This window comes from Staurois parvus, unplaced genomic scaffold (genome assembly GCF_062004578.1).
Source record: "Staurois parvus isolate SC_StPar_1 unplaced genomic scaffold, SC_StPar_1.0 ptg000536l, whole genome shotgun sequence".
NCBI lineage: Eukaryota > Metazoa > Chordata > Amphibia > Anura > Ranidae > Staurois > Staurois parvus.
In genome coordinates, this window is record NW_028318332.1 from 1,251,942 (window position 1) to 1,274,301 (window position 22,360).

At 40.8% G+C, this 22,360-nt stretch overlaps 1 protein-coding gene across 1 annotated transcript in view; it reads left to right on the plus strand.

Annotated features, from left to right (window-relative positions):
- Nucleotides 1-22,360, plus strand: part of WDR72 (WD repeat domain 72) — a 379,206-nt gene that overhangs the window by 348,644 nt on the left and 8,202 nt on the right. The window contains exon 19 of the mRNA XM_089690609.1: nt 10,434-10,529. Within this exon, the coding sequence (XP_089546735.1) occupies nt 10,434-10,529 (96 nt within the window). The remainder of the gene's footprint in view (nt 1-10,433; nt 10,530-22,360) is intronic.

Sequence of the window (22,360 nt, forward strand, 5' to 3'; positions counted from 1 at the left end):
TAACGTAGGAGTGAACCGCTATGTTGGTTCATCCACAAACCAGTCTGATAGGGCTTCCACTCAATCCATTCATTTCACAACACAGTTTCATGCTCAATTCAGAATGATGGAGAACATCCTGAAGAGACATTGGTCAATACTCCTTGAAGACCCTTTCTTTCAGTAGTCCCTTAAACACAATCCCAAGGTATCCTACCGTAAAGCTAGGAACATCAAAAGCAGAATAGCTCCCAGTAAAATCAAAAGTGTAGCAGATATCCCCATACAACGCACTTACCTAATTCCACTCATAGGCATGTACCAATGCAAAAAGAGGCTGTCTCACTTGTTCATTTGTACAACATGGACAGAAAGGGGTTTATTTACTAAAGCTGGAGAGTTCAAAATCAGACTCCCTTCTGCATAGAAACCAATCAGCTTCTAACCTCAGCTTGTTCAATTAAGCTTTGGCAATGAAACCTGGAAGCTGATTGGTTTCTATGCAGAAGGGAGTCTGATTTTGGACTCTCCAGCTTTAGTAAATAAACCCCAAAGTGTTTACGGTAAAAGGGAAAACATGCACTATAAAAGAATTCTACAATTGTTCTACTGAATACGCAATCTATTGTCTGTCTTGCCCCTGTGGGTCATTTTATGTAGGAAGAACCACCAGGACCCTATGCAAACATTTTGGAGAACATAGATGCCTCATAGAGGGTGGCTGTGATAAACAGTGTGCCTAGACATTTTCTTGAACATCACCATAAATCCACTAAAGGCCTTGGAGTCTGGGTGATGGAGGCTATCCCCAAAACATTTCCTGTGGCAGAACGTTTTAAACGTCTGTGCCAACAAGAAACATATTGAATTTATTCCCTTGGAACACTCATTGAAACATACACTATTGTGATCCACCTGTCTGCTCTTGCTATTTAATAATTACTTGATAGAAAAACAGTACTTTCATGTTTTTCATCTAGACCTCGTCTAATTGTTTCCATCTGATTATTCTACAGTGGACCCATATGGTCTCTTTTTAATTTGGGATACTGGATCCATATGGTCTATGGGGGTTAATTTCCTGTTATACCACATCTCTAGTAAGTATTATAACTTTTTATAAAATTGTCCATGTGAGATATGTATACTCTCGAAAATTGCTTGTAACCAAAATGATCCAATTTTTATGTTTTATTTTCAATTTAATTATACTTTTTCTTATGGAATTTGCCTCCCCCTCATTCACTTATATATACTGATATGTGCATTATAATGTATCCATATTTTTTATGACAATGCATTACCTTAGTGTGTTTATAACACAAGATTTTCTCTATCCAAATCATGGTCTTATAAGTTCCTTATTTATAGATGTCTGTACATATATGCTTATTTATCAGCTATAACAGTATTCTCCTAGGAAGGAGATTATTTTCTGTTAAGTATTTATTTTATTTGTAATAGTATACTGAGCCGCTTGCTCTTGTAGTTCTACTGTTCTTTTACCCCTCCTCCCTTCCCCTGTCCACTTTATAAGGACGTTATTGATAATGCACCCGCAGGCCTCTAGAAGGAGCAAACAGCTCTGAGCGCATAGCATGATAGCCTGACACTGGTCCCTATCCTCTCCCCCTGCCGGTGACATCACTTCCACCCATGCATTCCACGCTGGTTCCTGTGCACTTCCTGATGTACACAGGGTGTCCCGGCTCCATTCTCCCATCTTCCAGCCTAGATGACAGCAGGGGACCCTGCTAAAGGGGCAAGCTAAGGACCTACTATCTGATAAGTCTGAAGTTTTTAGCCATCTTGTGAGTGTTTTTAACCGTTTTAATAAACAATCTTTACACACATACTGCACTTAGCTGGCGCCTCCTGTTCTTCCCTTATTGCTTGATATGACACTTCAGTATGCTCACATAAATAACCAAAATAAAATATCTCCAGGAATTAAACAAATTAAAATGTATTAACCAGTTGAGTTCTTCTTCTTCTTTATGCTGTATGGTTTTAAAAGAAAAATGTGAGATTTAAAATAAACAAACATTCTTCCTCACCTCGGTGGATGCAGTATCGATCCAATGCTGCAGCTGTCTTCCGCTGGCTTTACATTGAGAACTGAACGATCAAAGACCATTGATCACTCAGTACTTGAGACCACATTGACTGTCAGTCACTATTCTGTGCTCTGCCCCTCCAGCACTCACTGGAGGGGCACCTGGCTGTGTGTGTGTGTCTGGCTCAGGCTATCAGCAGTGTGCCTCTGAGTGGATCCCAACAATATTGTCGGAATCCCTGTAGAACCTGAATCAGCTCTGTGACTTTGACTGACAGAAGGCTTAAACCCTCTGTTGACCGAATCCGGCTCACAGGAGTGCAGAAACAAATGCCCCACAGGAGAAGTGGCGCCAAAAGAGCTTTCTCCTAGCATTTAAAAACAATAAAAAACAAAGCTGTACAACCACTTTACATAAACTTTGCAAAAATAAGCAAACATCAATCAGTAGTCTTATGGATATATAATTGCTCACCTAGTCTTTAAAAGTAGCTTCTATGACAAAATAAATAATCTGCATAAATAAACAAGGCAAGTTGTGGAAATTGGCAACTGATTATCACGTAGTTTCAAAAACAAGGTTGCAATCAAAACTTAAATTTCCAATTCAGTTGTAACATTTAAAATGGTTCTAAAGCCTAAGCATTTTTCACCTAATGCAGTCCTTGCATTAGGTAAAAAATGTTTAGGTATCTGTTTTAGCTCCCCCCCCCCACCCCTTTTACTTACCTGAGCCCTTATTCAATCCAGCTCTGTGCATATCTGCAGCTCTTCTCTCCTCTCACTTCTGGGTCTCACTGGCTTTGCTGGAGCACCAGGAGGTATTGGCTCCCACTGCTGTCAATCAAAGTCAGTGATGAGGGAGCTCCATCAATCAAAGTCAATGACGAGGGAGCTGGTGGCAGAGCTAAGTCCCACTGTCTGTGTCAACGGAAGCGAGCACCCACAAATGCCTGGACAGAAAAGGCACAAGGCACTGGACAGAAAGGATGAGCCAGGAGCACTAGCGGGAGACCCAAGAAGAGGATGTTTGGGGCTGCTCTGTGCAATTTCAAGTATAAAGATGTTTGTTATTTAAAACAAAAATTAATTTACAATCACTTTAAGCTGAACTTCAGCTGAACTGTTAAGTACACTAATAAAATACACATATAGGATTTAACTGCCAAATGTTCTATAATTTTGTCCAGCTAGTACTTGGATGTACAAAGCCTTGCTAAACAGCAGGCCCAGTTGGCCACCTCACTCTTCTCTTTTACAGATAAACAGTACAGCTAGGTCACCTACTAGTAAAGAAAAAGCAGCAGACTGGGGTTACGGGGGTCATCTCTCTCCTTGCTATAGAATGTTCCTTTCATGCTTGTAGCAGAGTCTGATTAGTTTAGAGTGCTGACCATACCTCTTATAGTCTGAGTTCTGCTGTACCAGGAATTTCAAGAGTAAGATATGCACTTTCAGGTGCTTACAATAGTTGCTTTTACAAATACATTTAGAATGTGTAATGTATAGATAACTGCATTGATTGGTATTTTTATATCTGCCTGAATATTTGCTCTAATCATAAAAGATTCCTTAAGATTCTGTGACTCATAGTTGGTTAAACCTATCTCTTCTGTTGTAAAACAAACAAAAAGCTTGTTTCCCGAGTCCACTTCTATTATGGAGGAGGCTGTCATGTCACCAGGATATGGACACCTTCTGATACATTGTTTCTGGCAGAATAACACTTTAGTGTTTTGGGTTTAAGTGCAACTTCAACTTAATTATTCAGCTATACGTTTAAATGTCAAATCAGGTTGTAAAAAACATGGTTTCTTTGTTTCCTTTGGGCAATGGATCCTTCCTTTAATGGGGACAATAGAATAGAATTCCATTATTGTCTAAGATTCTTGTGATATTTCATAACATTTTGTTCAAAAGCTAAAAAAAAGTTTTGGTTTACAAAAAATGAGAGAAATTTGTTTCACTTCTTCATACTTCTTCTTGTACACTTCTTCATACACTTCATACTTACACATACATAAATATGTTACTGTATGGGATGAAAATATCTATAAATCTATAGATATTCCCTGTGGTCCATTTTTGTGGTAACCTTTTGAATAGCTTTTCATTTATTCATGTCCTACATTTTCATGTGTCATCTTTAAAGACAATAGTGACATGAATAAACAGGATGACAAAAATAATCACTGAAGCGCACTAAAATCATTTATTGTTTATAAGTTTACAGAAGCATTTTCTAGCAGTGGGTACAAAAGCTAACTGCATCAGTACTACATGAATCCCATCATTAAATAAAGGCAGTTCAAAGCAGAAAAGCAGTAAGTGGATGCCATTAAGTGTTATGTGGTCACCTTTTAACACTCACGGAGGCTCATTCACTAACAAAAAAAAGGTGCAAATGCACATGTTCACTAAAGTAATATGCCAGTACACATAAGGTCATAAAGTCATAAGTTCTAGGTAAAATGTTCTATTTTCAAAAACTGAGACATTCTTTCAACTACAAAACCCAATATGATCCTGGCTAACATTCCCAAGTGCTGATTAGATAAAGAAAGTTAGTGTTACTAGACCCAGGACCCTGCATTCACTATATCTGGTCCCCCACAGTACACACAATATGGAAGCAGTTATTTTAGTAATTATAAACTGCTAAAGACCTTTTCTCATCAGCATTATATAGCAGTCTTGTGACTTCTCTTAGTGACTGGCTGAGCATTGGTTAATCTTGTAGGAGGAGTTTTCATTTTCCTCTGACTGTTCTATGAGGCTGCATAACCCGTGGACAGCGCTGATTGACCTTGTGCTGATCACATGCACCCTTACAAAAAAAAAACTCTTTAGCAATACGCACCAAACTGAGCATGTGCAGAGTGTCTCCTAGCGCTCTGTACTGTCAGCAGATGGATTGGGGACTGTGGAAGAAGGGGAAGATCAGAGAAGACAGGATCAAACAGTCTTTTTACATAATGCGGATGATTACCGCTTAGGTTCCACAGTGAGCATAACAAGCATGGTTTGCTGTTTATACAGACTGAGTTTACTGTTGTAGGTTTAGTAACACTTAAATTTTTTGGTTGTCCTGGAAATTATAGTTCCCATTTCATTTACTTTAAACAAAAGATGAATGTGATTTTAGCCTAGTCATTGGTAGCCATTATAATGAATTTTCCTTGTAGTTTCAGCACACTATGTTTGAAACATATCCTGGGAAACGGTTGGTTCACCTTTAGGGTTAGTTCACCTTTATAAAAAAAATACCCTACTCAGCCCATAAGCATCTTTCCATAATCCTAACTAATTTGATTTAACATGTATGCATTTATGCTCTTTCCATACCTGTAGACTATTTGCTCCAAACACTTAAGACTCTTTGAATTTTCAAAGCTCTGTCCTGTCTTCTTTCTAAGATGGTAAAAAGACCCCATAATGGACTTTTACAGTACCCAAGGAACATGAGATTCACACTCTGAAATACATAAAACTAAACTTGTCTTACAATAATTCAAAAAACATAAATAAAACCAATAATATATAACCCTGTTAAGGCTCTATATTATCACACTGATTTCCCAGGTCTGTTAGAAAAGCATCCAAGATAAATGGGTAACAAAAAGCATAAAGCCCTCCACATGTTTCTCAACAAAGTCGATTCATCAGGAGTAGTGAGCCTGTAGATTCTCTACAATAAAGTATAAACAAAAATTAACCACAAAACTTATCCACACAAATTATACAATTTACAAACCATATGAAAATTACAACAACGATGGTGGATGGCTCTAGCTTACTTAAAATTTGGAGGATGGACCAGTTGTTATAATGGCCTTCCCTAGAGATACAGAGCAAGTGCTGGCCTTCTCCTGAGCCCCACACATGTGCAGCACACACTCTTGTGGTTGCAAATAAACTCAGCAGCTACAAAAAGACAGAGATACTACTGCACATGTGAAAAGCTTTGGTAAAAGAAATTTTAAGGTCATGGTGAGACAGTACAAAAGGAAACCAGAAGCCCACCTCTAAAAAACTGAGATACAGCATTGCCCTCCTTGAAGGTATTTATATGTCCTCACTTCCAGTAGAAAACTCAAAAGCTAAGACCTAACTCTCTGCCTATGGGTAAGTGAGTAGAGTCATGCAAATCATTCCCTTTTTTCCCTTTTATCCATCAGTGCATCTGTGCCTGCTGATGTATAATGATGACTATATTTTTGTTTTACACCAACTGAACGCCCTGATGGCTAAAAGGGACAAAAAGGAAGTATTTTGTCACGTACCTGGATAGTGAGCCTGACGTGAAGAGGCAGGCCTCCCGTACAACTCCAGCTCGAGGAGCGCTGATGGTGAGACAGCAGTCGCAGGTGCACGGTGAGGTATGAGTGCCTGAGATCAGTCTGGTAACAGCTGGTGGGCTGATGAGTTGCAGACCAGAGCAGGGTGCAGATGTAGCCATGCGGGATGGATGGATGGATGCTGAAGCACAGCGTGCTGAGGATGCAGGGTCAGACGAGCCGGGTTCGATATTGGCGAGGCAGATCAGGCTTATAGCAGCAGGAGGAAGAGTAGTCGGGTCACAGGCCAGGTTCAGTAACAGCAGATCAATCAGACAGAAGCAGGCAGAAGAATAATCCAAAGACAATCCAGAGGTCAGGGCAGGAGGCAATCAAGCAGAAGTCAGGAACAGACTGGTTTGGCAACAGGAATCAATCACAGAAATCAGGAAACACGAGCAGGGGAAAAGACCATACGGCAATGAGACAACCACAGCAGACAGTTTAAATAGCCCTCATGGCACCAGCATTAGTGACAGGTACGCGCCTGCATGCGCGCATCTGGATGCGCACGCGCAAGTGCGCGCGCCTATGGCCAAGTGCCTGCACATCTTCTCGGCTTGCAAGGACCCTGCGCATGCGCATATTTGTGCGCCATGGAGCTTTACCTGCACTATGGGCAGGCCTTTCCTGACAGATTAACATGAGTCAACCCATGTAACCATAAGCAGAGACTGAATGCCCTGTTTTTGCTGTTTATGATTGAAGAGAAGACGTGTAAATAACTTTTGTTATAACAAGGTAATACTGTATCTATGAAACAAATCTTAAAAATCAATTCTGGACATTTTTAAAGCTATACTCCTGTGACCCGCTTTCAGCCATCAGTGGGCTAAAGCCTGCTGTTGGCTGGCATCACTCAGCAGGGAAAGATCCTGACTTTACAGTCAGGATCTACCCACATGCCTGAGATGGCAGCTGGCTCATCCTCTCAGTATGGCTGAGAATCTTAACCAGCCCCTTCTGCCCCCTCCCCAGCCCTGTGCTCTAGTGAGAGTTGGAGTGGCAGAGCAGCGAGCCAGCCTCTGCTCAGAGTGGAGGGGGATAACTGAGCAATCAGTAGTGTTTGATCATTTAGCTCTCAAGGTAGAACAAGCAGGGGACAGCTGCAGCTTGGATCGGTGCTGCAGCCATCTAGGTGAGTATGATTGTTTTTTGCCATTCCCATACTTCTTTTTTAAGGCTAATAAACAAGGGATTGTCAAAAATGGCATGATGAGCTAGGCACTGCCATGGGGGGCTTACCATACAAGTGCAAAAAAAAACAAAAAATACTGCACAATGGGGAGAGGTTCCTTTGAATGCAACTTCATAGGGAAACTTAATAGTAAAAACACCAATCCCCCTAATTATATGCTTGGGAGATACCTTTGAGCTGCATGTGGTGTTACAGGACAGTAAAATTTTCACAGGGAGTGCCACCATATTCTGGCGTCAGATATTTTAGATGTGTAATTGATATGTTAGCTTATGCATTATTTCTTGGCCTAAATACAGCAGCATCCCAATCTGATTTATTACAACATGAAATCTGACACCTGATTTTTTATCAAGTGGTAATAGACCTGAATTAAATGGTAGAAGTAGCAGATACACCAGTTCTAAAGCAATTGAAAAATGCTAAAAAAAATAAAGTTAAAGCCTTCAACTTTGTACCAAGTTACCAGTCGCAAAACAGTTTAATAAAATAGTTATTCAGTTTCTTAAATTTCTTATTGAAATGTCATAACAGAGTGCAGAAAAACACTTCAAAACCATAACTCTGCATTCCCTGAACACCCTCCCATCCCCATATCCACAATTATTTCCAAATAAACAAGACATGTTTTGACTTACAAAAAAGATAGAGTTTATAGAGTGTATTATCTAAGAAAATAGCCACACATATTGTACAGTGTCTGGAGTGTATTATTTTAGAGAGAATAGCTTCAGTAGCTGAACATCATATAAGCAGCTTCCTTAGGCCGCAATGTAAGAGGGAGAGACAATGCAGGTTTTACCCCCCCAAAAAAAAAAAAGATAAGAGTATATTATTCCAGAGACAATAGCCACACATATTGTACAGTAAATGGACAGTATATAAGAAGCTTCTTTACATCACAATATAAGAGTGAAAGATGTGGTTCAGGACATGCCTGGCAAGGTGCGTGTGTGAACTTTCCCTGCCGAAAGGTTGACGGTAGGTTGATCCCACCGTCACACTCGACCCTGCCTACCACAAGGTGGCAGGAAGTCAGCATTTGTCTGGGTTGTTGCATGCTCAGGAGTACTTGGTTGTGACTGGTGGCTCTAAGAAGCCAGTGGAAGAGACCATTGAGAAGGAGGTAGTAGATGTGACTGCATTGTTATCTACACCGATGCGCAAGATATGTTCACCACCACAAGCTCCAGCAGTGTGCCTCATCCTGAATTCTTCCTAGCAAATTGATGCAGTGTGCTGTCGAGGAGATGTAATATTCCTGCCCGTGCTTGCTGAACCATGTGTCCATGTTTATGTGGACCCTGCCATTAAAAGCATAAGGTAAGCCTCCGAAACCCCTTCTGACTTGCCTTCCTATGGCTTAAGGCTACAGATGTTACAGATGATGCTAACTGATAATCTTGCAGAATGAGGAGATATAGTGCGGGCCTTTTGCTGCCCATATGATATGCTACAGGCAGAGGCTGCAAAACTCAATGGTGCTGTTAGCAGCAGATACATGAAAAAGGGTCCAGACTGCAGAGCTGTGTGGAGCTGCTCTTGGAATAGCAGTGGCCTGTACCTTTGAGGCATTGCAGCTAGTTGGATCAGGTTGGCTGCTCCCTCCAGTCCTCTGTAAGCCACCCCTGCATTTGGACAGCATTTTCCCTCACTGCTATTCTGCTTCTCCCTCACTTTCCTCCTCTCCAATCTCTTCCACCCTCTTGAGGTTCCCCATCTGATATGCCCTCCGTCTTTGTTTCTGGTGCACTCTAACTCATCCTCAACATCTGATGGGGGAATTCATGTGCATCTCCCTGTATCTTGACTGATGGTGTGTTGAAAAAATTCCATCTACAAGTACTCCTTCACGCTAATTTTTAGGGCTCTGGTGGGATTAACAGAGGAGGAGGTGGAAGAAAAGGGTGTATTTACAGCCATTGCAGACAACTGGCTGCTCTTTGTCAGAGAGAATGAAGACAAGGAAAGCTTTTTCAGCCACTCAACTACCTCTTTCATGTGCTCTGGCTGTATAGCATGGCTACTTTCTGAAAGAAAAGGCAGACATGCCCTGCCTGTTTTATGTTGCAGTCATACTAGCTCTTTATCCCACAGGCCTTCTCACCCCCCATTACCTCCCTAGATGTTTTTTATATAGGGAGTTTTTAAGGCCCAAGTCACACTTGCATGTAGGGCTTCAATTACCCACAGGAGACTCATCAGGGTTTTCTGCGAACAACTGAAGGCATGAGACCCAATTCAAAGCAAAGAGAGATTGACAGCTCCTCCAGCCATTTGCAGCTATTTACATGTAATCGAAAATGCATCAATTACCTACAGATGATCAGACCTGGATACACTCAGTCTGTGTCCAATGCCATCATTATCAGAAATTCAGTCCAAAGTACTGATTGCAGCTGAAGCTGCATGTGAACAAGAAATTGCTAAAGAAGGATAGAGAAAACCACTAGCACTGAGATGCAAAAAGGAGGGATAAAAAATCAAAACAGAATTTTGTAAAAATGGGCAGTTACTTAGTATACACAGTCTTAAGCAAACTAAATGCCAGTAATGTTTTAGATCTACTTTAACATTTATAAAGTATATGTGTTTAAATATATATGAGCATTCTTGATTTTTTTAGTATATAAAGTATGTGATAAATCCAAAACAAGACTACCTAAATATGTTATGCATATTTTCATGCATTGTAGCATACTAGAAGCTTGAAAAATGTTCAGAATGATTGAAATGTTCTATAGCAGACAAAACTCCATTCCACTGAACATTTTTCTATTATGGAACAATCTCCTAGTGGTAGCAAAAATTATTAAACTAAGGTTACGATACAGTTCTAATAAATGTCTCTCTATATTTGCAGCACCTGAGATTTTGCCAAAAAGTGAAAAGACTGTCAACTTCCAAGAGCCAGAGTCAATTCAAGAGAAGAATGGATTGGAGGACTCAGACAGTCCAGGTAAGAAGTGGCATTTGGACTTAAACCACCATTACTCATCTGTGCTCGTAAAATACAACAGACTAATACCATTTTAGCAGCTGCTGCTGCAAATTAATAATCACCTCTAAGGGTCACTCAGTGTGGAGATAGTTCATTTTGCTCTTTCATCAAGAATTCAAGGCTTAGATTGGCCAAAACCTTTATGGCTAGGAAAATAAAGCTGACACTACCACTTCATTATAATTAGTTTTAGACTGAAACATTTTTTAAATATATGTGCAAGGGGCAACCTCTGAAAGTAGACTTGGTGTCAGTATTAGAATGGCAGTATAATGAGCTGAGTGTAGAGGCTGACGCAGGCAAACCTATTTTTACATAAACTTAATTAATTTGAAGCTATCCCAATGCATGCAGCTTACCGAGCTCACAGAGTTTATGGTCCTTTTTTCACATTTCTTTCAAATGTATAGGTTTAACAAATATGAAGTTGAATTATTTTATAATATATTGTGACATTAGTGTATTTTTTAACAAATTAAATTTCACTTCAAAGGCTTGCTTGTATGTTATCTGTGTGATTCATCCTCTTTGGCCTGTCAGTTTAGTTAAGAAATCTCAAAGGCTTGTAGCTGAGTTGACAGGGGACAGCTGACAGTATCCCCTGACCTGTCCCCAAGGAAAAGGCTTGAGATTTCATTTCCAGTGAAAGAGTGCAGCATGGTATGTACCCTGGGTCATTTCAAATTGCCATGAGTGACTGATGGTTGTACATTTATATTATAGTGCACCAATCCTTTTTTATGGCATCACTTGTGCATCTCTACGCTAATCATTCTCAATACAGAACATTAGGCAAGCTCTAGTTACAGCAACCCATAAATTGTGTGTCTTCACCACTACAGAAAATTAATTAATTTATTTATTTTTATTACAGGCAGTTATATAGCTCTGATAATTTATGCAATGCTTTACATATTGTACATTCACCTCAGTCCCTTCCCTCTGGGACCTTACAATCTAAGGTCCCAACCTCATATGCATGCCAAATTAGAAAGGAGCTAGTTAACATACCAGCATGTCTTTAAGGTGTCCTTTTATCATGCAGCGGTAAATGACCACTGCTCAGTTCTCCGGCTTTCTCAGAGGAGAGTTCTCCTCTGAATGCCTTTTTATGAAGCGGTGTAGCTCACTTCTCCGAATGAAGGGAGAAGCGATCTACAAATGCTTTCAATGCTGGAAAACGGCTGCTTTTGCTATAATCTTGCGAGATTACAGTAAAATCAGTCAAACGCTGTTTACTAAGCAGCTGTAAATTATAGCTGCTTAGTTTGCGGTTCCTCCGATTCTCCACCTCTGGGCTGGAGAATCTGGAAGGAGAACACAGATCACCAGTGAAGGGCTGACATTGCTCCTTCATATACTGGCCATCTATGTGCTGAGATGATCAGCGGAGAACATGTTCTCCGCTGATCATCTGTTTCCTAAACCACTAATGATCAGAGATCAGCAATGATCCTCAGGTGGGAGGAAACTGGAGTATCATGGAGTTTTCCATGTGGCCTGTTTGCATTAGAATGGAGGCAGCAGGTGAAGTGCAGAGCTGTTCAGAAGCCAACAGCATGTCTGCATTTTATACACTGCACCAGAGCTCTCTCTGTTCATGTGTTTCTATGCACTGCAGCTAAGTTGTGGTGTATAAAAACAAATGAAATGCCACTTTGTTGCATTTCAAAAAATTTATAGTGGAACTAAATTGTATCTGAGCACCACAAACTGAAAACACTTTTTAATTCATTTTTAATATTCAAAGCAAACTCACCCATCCATCCATGTCTTTATTTTGCCTAGAAATTACTTTGAAAAACACCTCCTAGCATTACTGTCTGTGGCCATCTTGAGTAAGGGCAGATGATTCATGTAGCCTTTTACTTCCTGGAATCCATCTGCCAAAGGAAAGCCACTCCTCCCACCTCCAGATGACAGAAAACAATGTCCTTAAAGACGCCTGGGATGTATGACATCATTTTGGCCTAGGCCAGAAACCAGGAAGCAACTGAAGAAATGTAAAAAAAATAAAAATAAAACATGAAAATATACCTTCCTCTCTATTTACTAATGCTAGTAGCATATGAGTTCAAAATAGTTAATACTGATTGAGAGAGTTTAGAGTTAAGATCTACTTTAACCACTTGTCCTCCAGAGGATTTACCCCCCTTCCTGACGTGCCATTTTTTGCGTTATGGTGCTGTGTTATTTTAACTGACAATTGCACGGTCATGCAAAGCTGCACACGAATGAAATGTATGTCCTTTTTTCCCACGAATAGAGCTTTCTTTTGGTGGTATTTGATTGCCTGTGCGTTTTTTTATTTTTTAGCTATTAAAAAAAAGACCAACAATTTTGAGAAAAAAAAATATTTTTGACTTTTTGCTGTTCAACACGTCCAGTAAAAAAATGTAAAAAATCTAATTTTTGCAGCAGGCATTCTGACACTGGGGGGAACTGACTTGGTGTCACTGACATCCCCAGTGACACCAGTATAGTGATCAGTGCTAATAAAAAGCTGTGACACTGTACTAACTGCTGTTTCGCATTATGTGCTGTGTGTGTGCTTCACTGTAAGCACAGTGCCTTGTATGGATCTGCTGTGCAGAGCCATACAAAGCAGTGTGCAGGAACTGACAGGGGAGAGAACTGTATTGTTTACATACAGTTTTCTCCCTCTAGTATTACTAGGCAATCACCGGGTGTCGGGAGTAATCACCCAGTGATTGACAGCCGAGGCCGCAAATGGTGGCTTGGGTAGGGTGCGCGTGCTGCTCGCGCATGCCCCCTACCCGGAACTTCAACATCACGTATATATACGTGATTTTGCACACCCATGCCGCCCTGTAGCAGTATTTCTACTATAGGGCGGACAGCAAGCTGTTAAGGAGAAAAAAAGCAAAACAGCGTAATTAAAAAACGTAAGGCACTGCCCCCCAAAGCTGTTATAGCATGGACACCAGCCTGCACAGGAAAACGGAATGGTAATGTGAATGAGCCCTAAATGTCTAGCCACTATTATGAGTTTTATAAATAGCAGGCGTCACCAACACCATTTAAAGTGGAAATAATCTTAAAAAGAAACAATGATAGGTTGAATTTTGATAACACATGAGACCATAATGGTCTATTCAATCATACATGCTTCTCCTTACTTGTCAGTGTTAGTGTACACAGAGCTGTGCATGTGTAGCTCATGCACATTTACAGCACAGCTCTGTGGCATGATGATGTGACTTCTGTGCTAATACGCAGGGGTGATGTCATCGCAGCCTAGCCTGTCACGGGATTGAACCAGAAATAATATGGAAGTGCCCATGACTGCTAAGGGTGCTGAAACCACAGTGCTGGAGGGGGTCATTACACTGGTTGTAAACCCTTGCTTCTACCTATTGAAGCGACTAGCCTCAGCTGATGCACAGAGCTGAAACAAATCCTCCTACATAAGTTGTACCTGTTTATTTGTAGCCATGTGTTCTGTACATACTTGTAAAACTCAGAGATGAAAGGATTTTTCACAAACTCATAAAGCAGTGGATGGGGGGCTGCAGTTACACACTGTATAAGAGCTCTAAGAGCTGATTGGAGGGAAGGGTTTCCAAATGGTCAGTCCGCCCCTGCTCCCTTCACACAACACACAGGAACATAAATGAGGCTGTCAATCATAGGCTGTGTGCTGGAGCTTCCTCTCCTTTCACCTTTTTTTGCTCTTGGTGTCAGCCAAACTTGTCAAGGGGACTCATGCTGATAACAGAACTAGAACAAGACAGCAGAGAGAAATGACATTTGGGGGGAGATTTACTAAAACTGGTGCACTCCGAATCTGGTGCAGCTGTGCATTGTAGCCAATCGGCTTCTAACCTCAGCTTTCAGTTTGCGTTCATTTAACCATTAGTCGCCCGGCCAATGGCCATTTGGCGGCTTCAAATGTGCCTCTGCACTCCGGGTGCACGCCATTTGGCGTGCTCCCGCACATGCGCAGTTTGCGCTAATGCAGAGCGGCGCAGCAGTGCAATCTGTCACCGGCCATGCACCTCAGACACGGCCGATGACAGATCCGAGTACCGGCTCCCGTTGCTGGTACCATGTGACCTGCTGTGACCAATCACAGCAGGTCACATGACAGTTGTATACAATGGATGGCTTCATTCATGATGCCATCCATTGTATACTAGTGCCTAGCTGTGAATGGTCACAGCTAATCATATGCACATGTCATGTGATTAGCTGTGACCAAATCACAGCTAAGCACAAAAAAAAAAAAAAAAAGCTGAATGAATCGATTTCATTCAGGTAAATGCTTGCTTATAGCAAATTAATTCTTTGCTATAAGCAAATTGTGTAAAAAAAAAAAAAAATACTGATCACTTCCCCAAAGTAGTACAATGTTACTATGGTAACATTGTACTACTTTGGTCATAGTAAAATATGAAAAACAAAATCTTAAAAAAAATAAAAAGAAATGTAATAAAAAATTAAATATAATAAAAAAATATATATATATATATATTTTTCATACTGTCACCAGTCTGTGTCCCTGTTCACCGCCATGCCAGTTATATGATGACGCTGTACTGCACTGGTGACAGTATGTAAAAAAAAAATAGTGAAAATAATTTTTTTCATTTTTTCATTTTCCAAAAAATTATGACAAAAAAATACAACTTCAAAAAACTTGCCATGTCTCTTATGAAGTACGTCGGACTGTCTACTCTGCAAAAAGGGGTCATTTGGGGATATCTGTACTATTCTGACATTCTTGGACCTCAAGAAATTAGATTGGCTGTCAGTACTTCAGGATTGATCAATATTCAGATCTATACCATAGTTTGTGAACTCTATAACTTTCCTACAATCTAAAAAATACATCCTAATTTGGGTTATTTTCACCAAAGACATGTAGCAGAATACATCTCGGCCTAAATTTATGAAGAACAATTATTTATTTGTAAACTTTTATAACAGAAACAAAGAAAAATGTGTTTTTTTTTCAAAATTTGTGGTCTTTTTTTGTTAATTTAGCAAAAAATAAAAACCCCAGCGGTGATTAAATACCACCAAAAGAAAGCTCTAGTTGTGTGAAGAAAATTATAAAATTTTAGTTTGGGTACAGTGCTGTATGACCGCGCAATTGTCATTCAAAGTGTGAGAGCGCTGAAACCTGAAAAATGGCCTGGGCAGGAAGGTGTAAAATTGCCCGGTATTGAAATGGTTAAGCTTTGGCCATAAAACCTGGAAGCTGATTGGTTGCTATGCATTATTGCACCAGATTTACACTCTCCAGTTTTAGTAAATAACCCAATTAGTGCTTTGGAGAGAGGCAAGTAAACACTATAGAAATATGTGCTTTGTCCTGATTTCATGTCTGAGGTTTACAACCACTTTAAAGTGGAGTTCCACTCAAAAGTGTAAGCTCTGCTTGTTTGTCTCCCCCCCTCTCCACTGCCATATCTGGAATCTTTTGGGGGGGATTTTTACAGGTGCCCGCTCCCACTTCTGGCTCAATTCACCGCAGCAAAGTGTGCTGGAAGTTCGTCCCCCTCCTTCCTCCCGCAGTCTCCTGGGAACCTTCACAGGTCCCAGAAGACTGCCGGACCAATCAGAATGCGTAGAGTGACTTGCGCATGCGCATTGGGCACCCAGCTGTGAAGCTGCAAGCTGTCACAGCCTGGTGCCCACAGTTGTGATGCCGGCAACGAGGAGAGAGAAGAGGCAGAGAAGGGACAGCACGGGTGAGTACATTGCTGGACCCTGGAACAGGCAAGTCTGTATTTATTAAAAGTCGGCAGCTACAGGTTTTTTGCTTACTTTTAATAAACATAAAACTGACTGGAACTCCGCTTTAAGGTACCATGTACACGGGACACTTCTGAACGATGGAAACTGACTGATGGAAAACGTAGGTTAAAAAATGTCTGTTTAGCCGCGTTTGCATACCGTGCTTATGTGCGTTTATGTGCGTTTGGGTTTAGAAGCATTTTTTTAAGATAAGCACAGGAGAACTTCCCAAATGCCCAGAATGCACTGAAAAGTGGTACATTATTAACTATTTCAGACTGTTTCAGAGAAATACAGAGAGTAGAAGCAGAGACAGCAGTATGTGTTGAGATTAGCTTAGGTGTGAGTTGCTCATTAACATTTCTTTTGTTTCCAAGGGTGGGAAAGGTGTCTGGTGGAGTGAGTCATTAAGGTCACCTGGTAGGGGGTCTTCATGAGGAATTTGAGGTGTGAATGGTCATTAACATATCTTTTTGTTTTAAGGGTGGCAGAGGTCTGAGGTGTGAATTGGTCATTACAATGTGTGACAAGCTTGGTAGGAACATCCTGTGTTTTGTGTTATCCATCTGAGTACCTTGAAAATGCTTTGCATGCATTTTTCATGATGAAAAAAGGCTCTGGACAGCATTGGGAACTGGAAAAGTTAAAAAAAAGTTTTCAAATGCGAATTGCCGCGTTTACAAGCGTTTTGAATTTGAAACGCTGATAAAATCAACTGCTACGTGCAATTTTCTGCGTTCAAAAAAACGATTGTAAACTCAAATGCCTGTAAACGACTGTAAATGAAGGTGTGAACATGGACACATAGGAAAACATTAGGGTGAGTTAAGGAGCTGCTGAAAAAAATGCTGAAAAGCTCCTAAACATGAGTTTATCAGCTGCAGTGTACATGAGCCCTAAGTGTCCCATAATATGCTAATATTTTTTGCCTACTAGTACATTAGGGCATAAAGCTCCTCGATATTTTTTTTTATTTTAACATTTTTTTTCAAGTAGGGTTTAATTCCGCTTTAGAAAATCAGGTGAAGGCATTGATATGACAAGCACTATGGCCCAACTTTTAATACTTGCAATGGTCTTTCAAAATATTTTCTGTATATCAAGGTTATCTTCCTAAAGGGATCTCTGCTCCTAGTAAACTAGATAACAGCTTATCACTGTCTGAAATATAGCAGCCAAAGAAAGCTCCACACCTGAAGCATACATATTAACATCGTTTGCATCTGCAGCCATTTTGACAACTGGCATAAACAGCAATATAAATAATGCACTGCATACAAAACCTTAAAGCTGATCTGAACCATTTCTGTTTAGCAATATCTCAAACACCTTTCGATTACCATCACATCCTAACAGTTGTGTATTATTGTTCCCATTGCCTATTCTAACAAAGAATGAAACAGCAGCGGCCGATCTACAATGTACACAGCATTCCCACTTACAGAAGATATATGAGGCACACTCAAGCTTGAACAAAACTGATGACAGGGATCCAGATTGAGAATAGGATTCTTCAAATATGGTATCATTATATTGGCAGTAAACAATGAATTGCTCTGGCTTCCCTGTGTGTCCATCCCTGAATTTTAAAACACTGTTCCTTATAACTCTGGAAACCTCAGGAGAATTCTGAACTGGTCTCAGTGCCTTCCACTGAGAATTTGTGGCTTGGTTGCCATAGTGACATCGTATTTCTTCAAGAATTGTTCATATTGATCCGTGGACAAGCGTAAATGGCCAAGCTAGTGAGGAGAATAAAAGGGGTGGGCAGCACAAAAATGACCAGAGGTTACGGGCTGGGAATCGGTTCAGAGAAGACGCACAATACTAGGTGTAGAGAAAGAAACTGTATCATTTTTTTTTTTGTTGCAGGATTTTGGATTTTGTACTTTGGGTCATTGTTTTCCCTTACTATAGAGTGAAAGAAACTTGTTAGTCACTTGTCATGTCAGATCTTTGGTGCTTGTCCTGACACAGCTGTCAGCCCCAACGCTCTGTGTGCAGTACAGGGACTCACAACAAAGAGCTAGGAACATGAATTATTTATTGACTGCCGTGTGGATGAAATTCTGTGATAAGAAATTAACACACTTCCAATAGGGCACAGGGCAAATCAGGTTTTGATCAGGTAATTGCACACTTAAGTCTGTGATATGAAGATGCTTTAAGGCACAAGGAATGCAAACAAACACAATGCGCCCTATGAAATTTTCAGATCCCATTTCTATTGTGCTGTTGAAGTGTGGTCACAGTTGACCTTCATAAATAAGCAACCAAAAAACTCTACATGTAATCTGTGGTTTAAGAAGGAAGAGACACAATGCATAGGGCTTATTAGAGTAGAGAGCATTAACTCAAATGTAAAGACATACACAGGCCGCTATAACTACACAAAGGGTTTAGTTAAAGCTGTATTAAAACCTAAAGCAAGTTTTTTCAGGGAACAATGATACATACGGTGGGAATGCCCTAACATACAAGAGTTTTGGCAGATGATAATTCAACATATACAGGCGATATTGGGGATTCGTTTAAGAAAAGACCCCTGGGTGTGTCTATTTCACAAATCTGAGACCACAGTGAAGCAATATAAGAATATGATTTTATTTCACCTAATAAACGCAGCAAAATGACTTATACCCAAATTTTGGCAGGCACAGGAGACCCCAAAAATAAAAGATTGGGTATATAGAGTGGAGTATATATACAGAATGGAGGAACTTTACCGTATCGGAGAAGATAAAATGGAAGAATTCAAAAAAATATGGGAAAGGTGGTGTAAATTCAAAATATCAAGAGGATACCTAGAATTGATTGTAGCATAAAGAACGAAGAGAGGTAATAGATAGGAACTAATGTTTTTACAGGAGTGAAAGAATGAGTGAGGTGAAAATAGATGGAATAGCACCAGTGGAACAAGAGGTAGATGAAAATAGGGAGAATAAGGGGGGGTTATAGGTGGTGATGGTGTTGGAGGGGTTATTGGTGGTGGTGGTGGGAGGGGGGCTATAGGTGGTGGTGGGGGGGGTTATGGGAGGGAGAAGGGATTGAGGGTAATATTTTGTATGAAAGTTTGTGTTATTTAACCACTAGGGGACCTCTCACAATACATATACTGCAGCAAGGCAGCCCCTGTGCTCAGGATCACGTATATAAATGCGATCCTGCATTTCCGGGTATGGGGCACACATGAGGCGCGCAAACGCCCTACCCGTGCCGCCGATCGCAGCTCCGAGAGTCCATAGGGAGGTTTACAATGCAACTTTCCTCCCTGTCAGTTTGGGCACACCGCTTGGGATGGTTGAGCTCAGCCGTCCTGATCAGTGTGCTTATAGTGAAGCACACCACCCCACCCCCTAGTAAAACACTCCCCTCCACAGTTAACCCTTTGATTGCCTCTCATTGTTAACCCCTTCCTCCCCAGTGCCATTAGTACAGTGTCAGTACTTTTTTTACATTGATCAATGTATTGGTGTTACTGGGGATGTCAGTGACCCCAAGTGAGTTTACCCCAGTGTCAGAATGTCCGCTGCAGTCCTGCTGTAAGTCGCTGATCACCACCATAAGTCACTTATCGCCGCCATAAGTCGCTGATCACCGCTATTATTAGTATTAAAAAAAAATCCAGTATCTATACCGCCATTTGCAGACACTATAACTTTCATGCAAACCAATTAATTTACACGTATTGGGGTTTTTTTTAGCAAAGAAATGAAGTAGAATACATTTTGGCCTTCATTTATGACGAAATTTGATTTTTAAATTTTTTCACTAGACATGTTTTATAGCAAATAGTCCAAAATATATTTTTTTTTCTCAAAATTGTCGGTCTTTATTGATGATCAAATACCACCGAAAGAAAGCTCAATTAGTGGGAAAAAAAGGCTGTAAATTTTATTTGGGTGCAGCGGTGCATGACCGCGCAATTGTCAGTCAAAGTAACGCAGCGTCGTAACACAAATCACTTCTGTAACACAAACCACTTCCTGAGCGCCCTATATCAGAAATACTGCTACAGGGCGGCAGGGGTGCACAAAATATATACGTTCCCGTGCGTATATATATATATATATATATATATATATATATATATATTTTCCCGTGGTTTTCATGCCCCTCCCAGATAGTGTCAGATTGCCTGTCAGTGCACCAGTAATCACATTTAACCCCTTGATTGCCAGGAACACGCTCATACACAATAAACCTCCATTGCTAGTATAGTGTCTGAACAGATCAATATGTTTGATCAGAGCAGTACTATACCAGCGCTCACATTAGTATACCGTCCCCAAAAACGCAGCATTAGCGGGATCAGCCCCGGCACCTGCCAACACCTGCGTTTAGCCCCTACGCTTATCCCCCCCTGTACAGTGTCAGTAGGTCACTGTTACTTGATACATTGCACACAAAACCGCAGTGTTCGCAGAATCAGGCCTGATCTCTGCTTGCACTTGCCGGTAAATTTTGATGACTCTCATATGCAGCAGAGTGCCAGTACTAGTGATGCGCTACCTTTTGGTAAACTGGCGAGCACCAGCAGCCTAGTACATCCTGGTCTTTCACATACCAGCACTGCAGTATCACTTGGTGATGTGGCAAGTCCCACAAGTGCAGTAAAAACTGGTGTGGTGGTGACCACAAGCATTGTCCCACAACCACCAAAAATTTGCACACAGGCCCGTAGAGCCCCTAGTATCCTTCTATATGTGCTTGCAAATCCCGATTGGCAGCCCACAAATTCTACAGCACCCGTACTTCCCTCATTCACTGCCCAACCCAGAATTCATTGGGTTGCATGACCCAAGCACTGAATGACCATTAAACTGTGGGGAAAATATGCTGGATATTAGTGCCTCTAAACCAGTTTTGGATTTATATGGATTTCTTTGTGGGTGAGCACTTGGGCATTTATCTCAAACATTGAGTGCCGTGGCAACCATTGGAACTATATATTTATTTATTTTATGTTTACCTTCCTATGTTCTTATGCACAATACCAAATTTTAAAATAATTTTTTTTAGTTAGTTATAAACAGGACAAATCTCATAAGCAGAAATAGATGTTTTCTTCTAATAAATTGTCGTTCAAAGCTCTGATAGCACATGTACTAACTCTTGAGTGTTACACAATAGATATTGTCCTCTAAAGAATGAACTTGATGGGTCAAGTAGAAGGGGACACTTCTGTTCACCAGTATAAATACTCTAACACATGAGCACATATGTTCTCTGTTAGCGGAAAGGTCCATACTAATGAAAACTAAGGTACTAGATGGAGCATGATGATTTTTAAGCGCAGGCTGGAAGTGTACTTTGCTTTGGCTTAATATGGTCTTTTGGAAAAAAAGTAGTGTCTTGATTAAATGGTGTATATTCTCAATACAGGTGTCCATGTTATGACTATTTGTAGCAGATCCCCAAGTGAACCAATTCCTCCATTGGCTTTGGCTCAACCAACAAATGAAATTCAAAATACTAACAACAACTTACAAAGCCATCCACAACTCGGCCCCAGCTACATCAATAACCTAGTCTCAAAATACCAACCTAATCATTTCATCCTCCCAAGACTTCCTGCTCTCTAGCTCCTTTGTTACCTTCTTCCATGCTCGTCTCTAGAACTTCTTCTACAGGACAGGAAATCAAAGGTATAATAAAGCCATTTTTTAACCTCTTGGTGCCGGACGAACACAAGTCTGGGCTTAGACGCCGAGCAGCCACACATTTGCGTTCTATTAAAAAAAAATATGTGCTAAGAGCGTGTGCCCTGCGTGCTCCCAGCACACACGATCAGTACTCACGGAAAGGTCCCGATCTCCTCGTTCGGTACTTTCCCGATCATGTGACCGCCATGACGGCGAATCACAGCTGTCACATGATCCTAAAACCCTTAAAGGGCCAGGAAGCGCCGGCGCCAAGGGGTTAAATTACAAGCACATTATACTTACCTGCTCTGTGGTTTTGCACAGAGCAGCCCCAATCCTTCTATTTTTGAGTCCCCCTTGGCTCTCCTGCCCCTCCCTCCT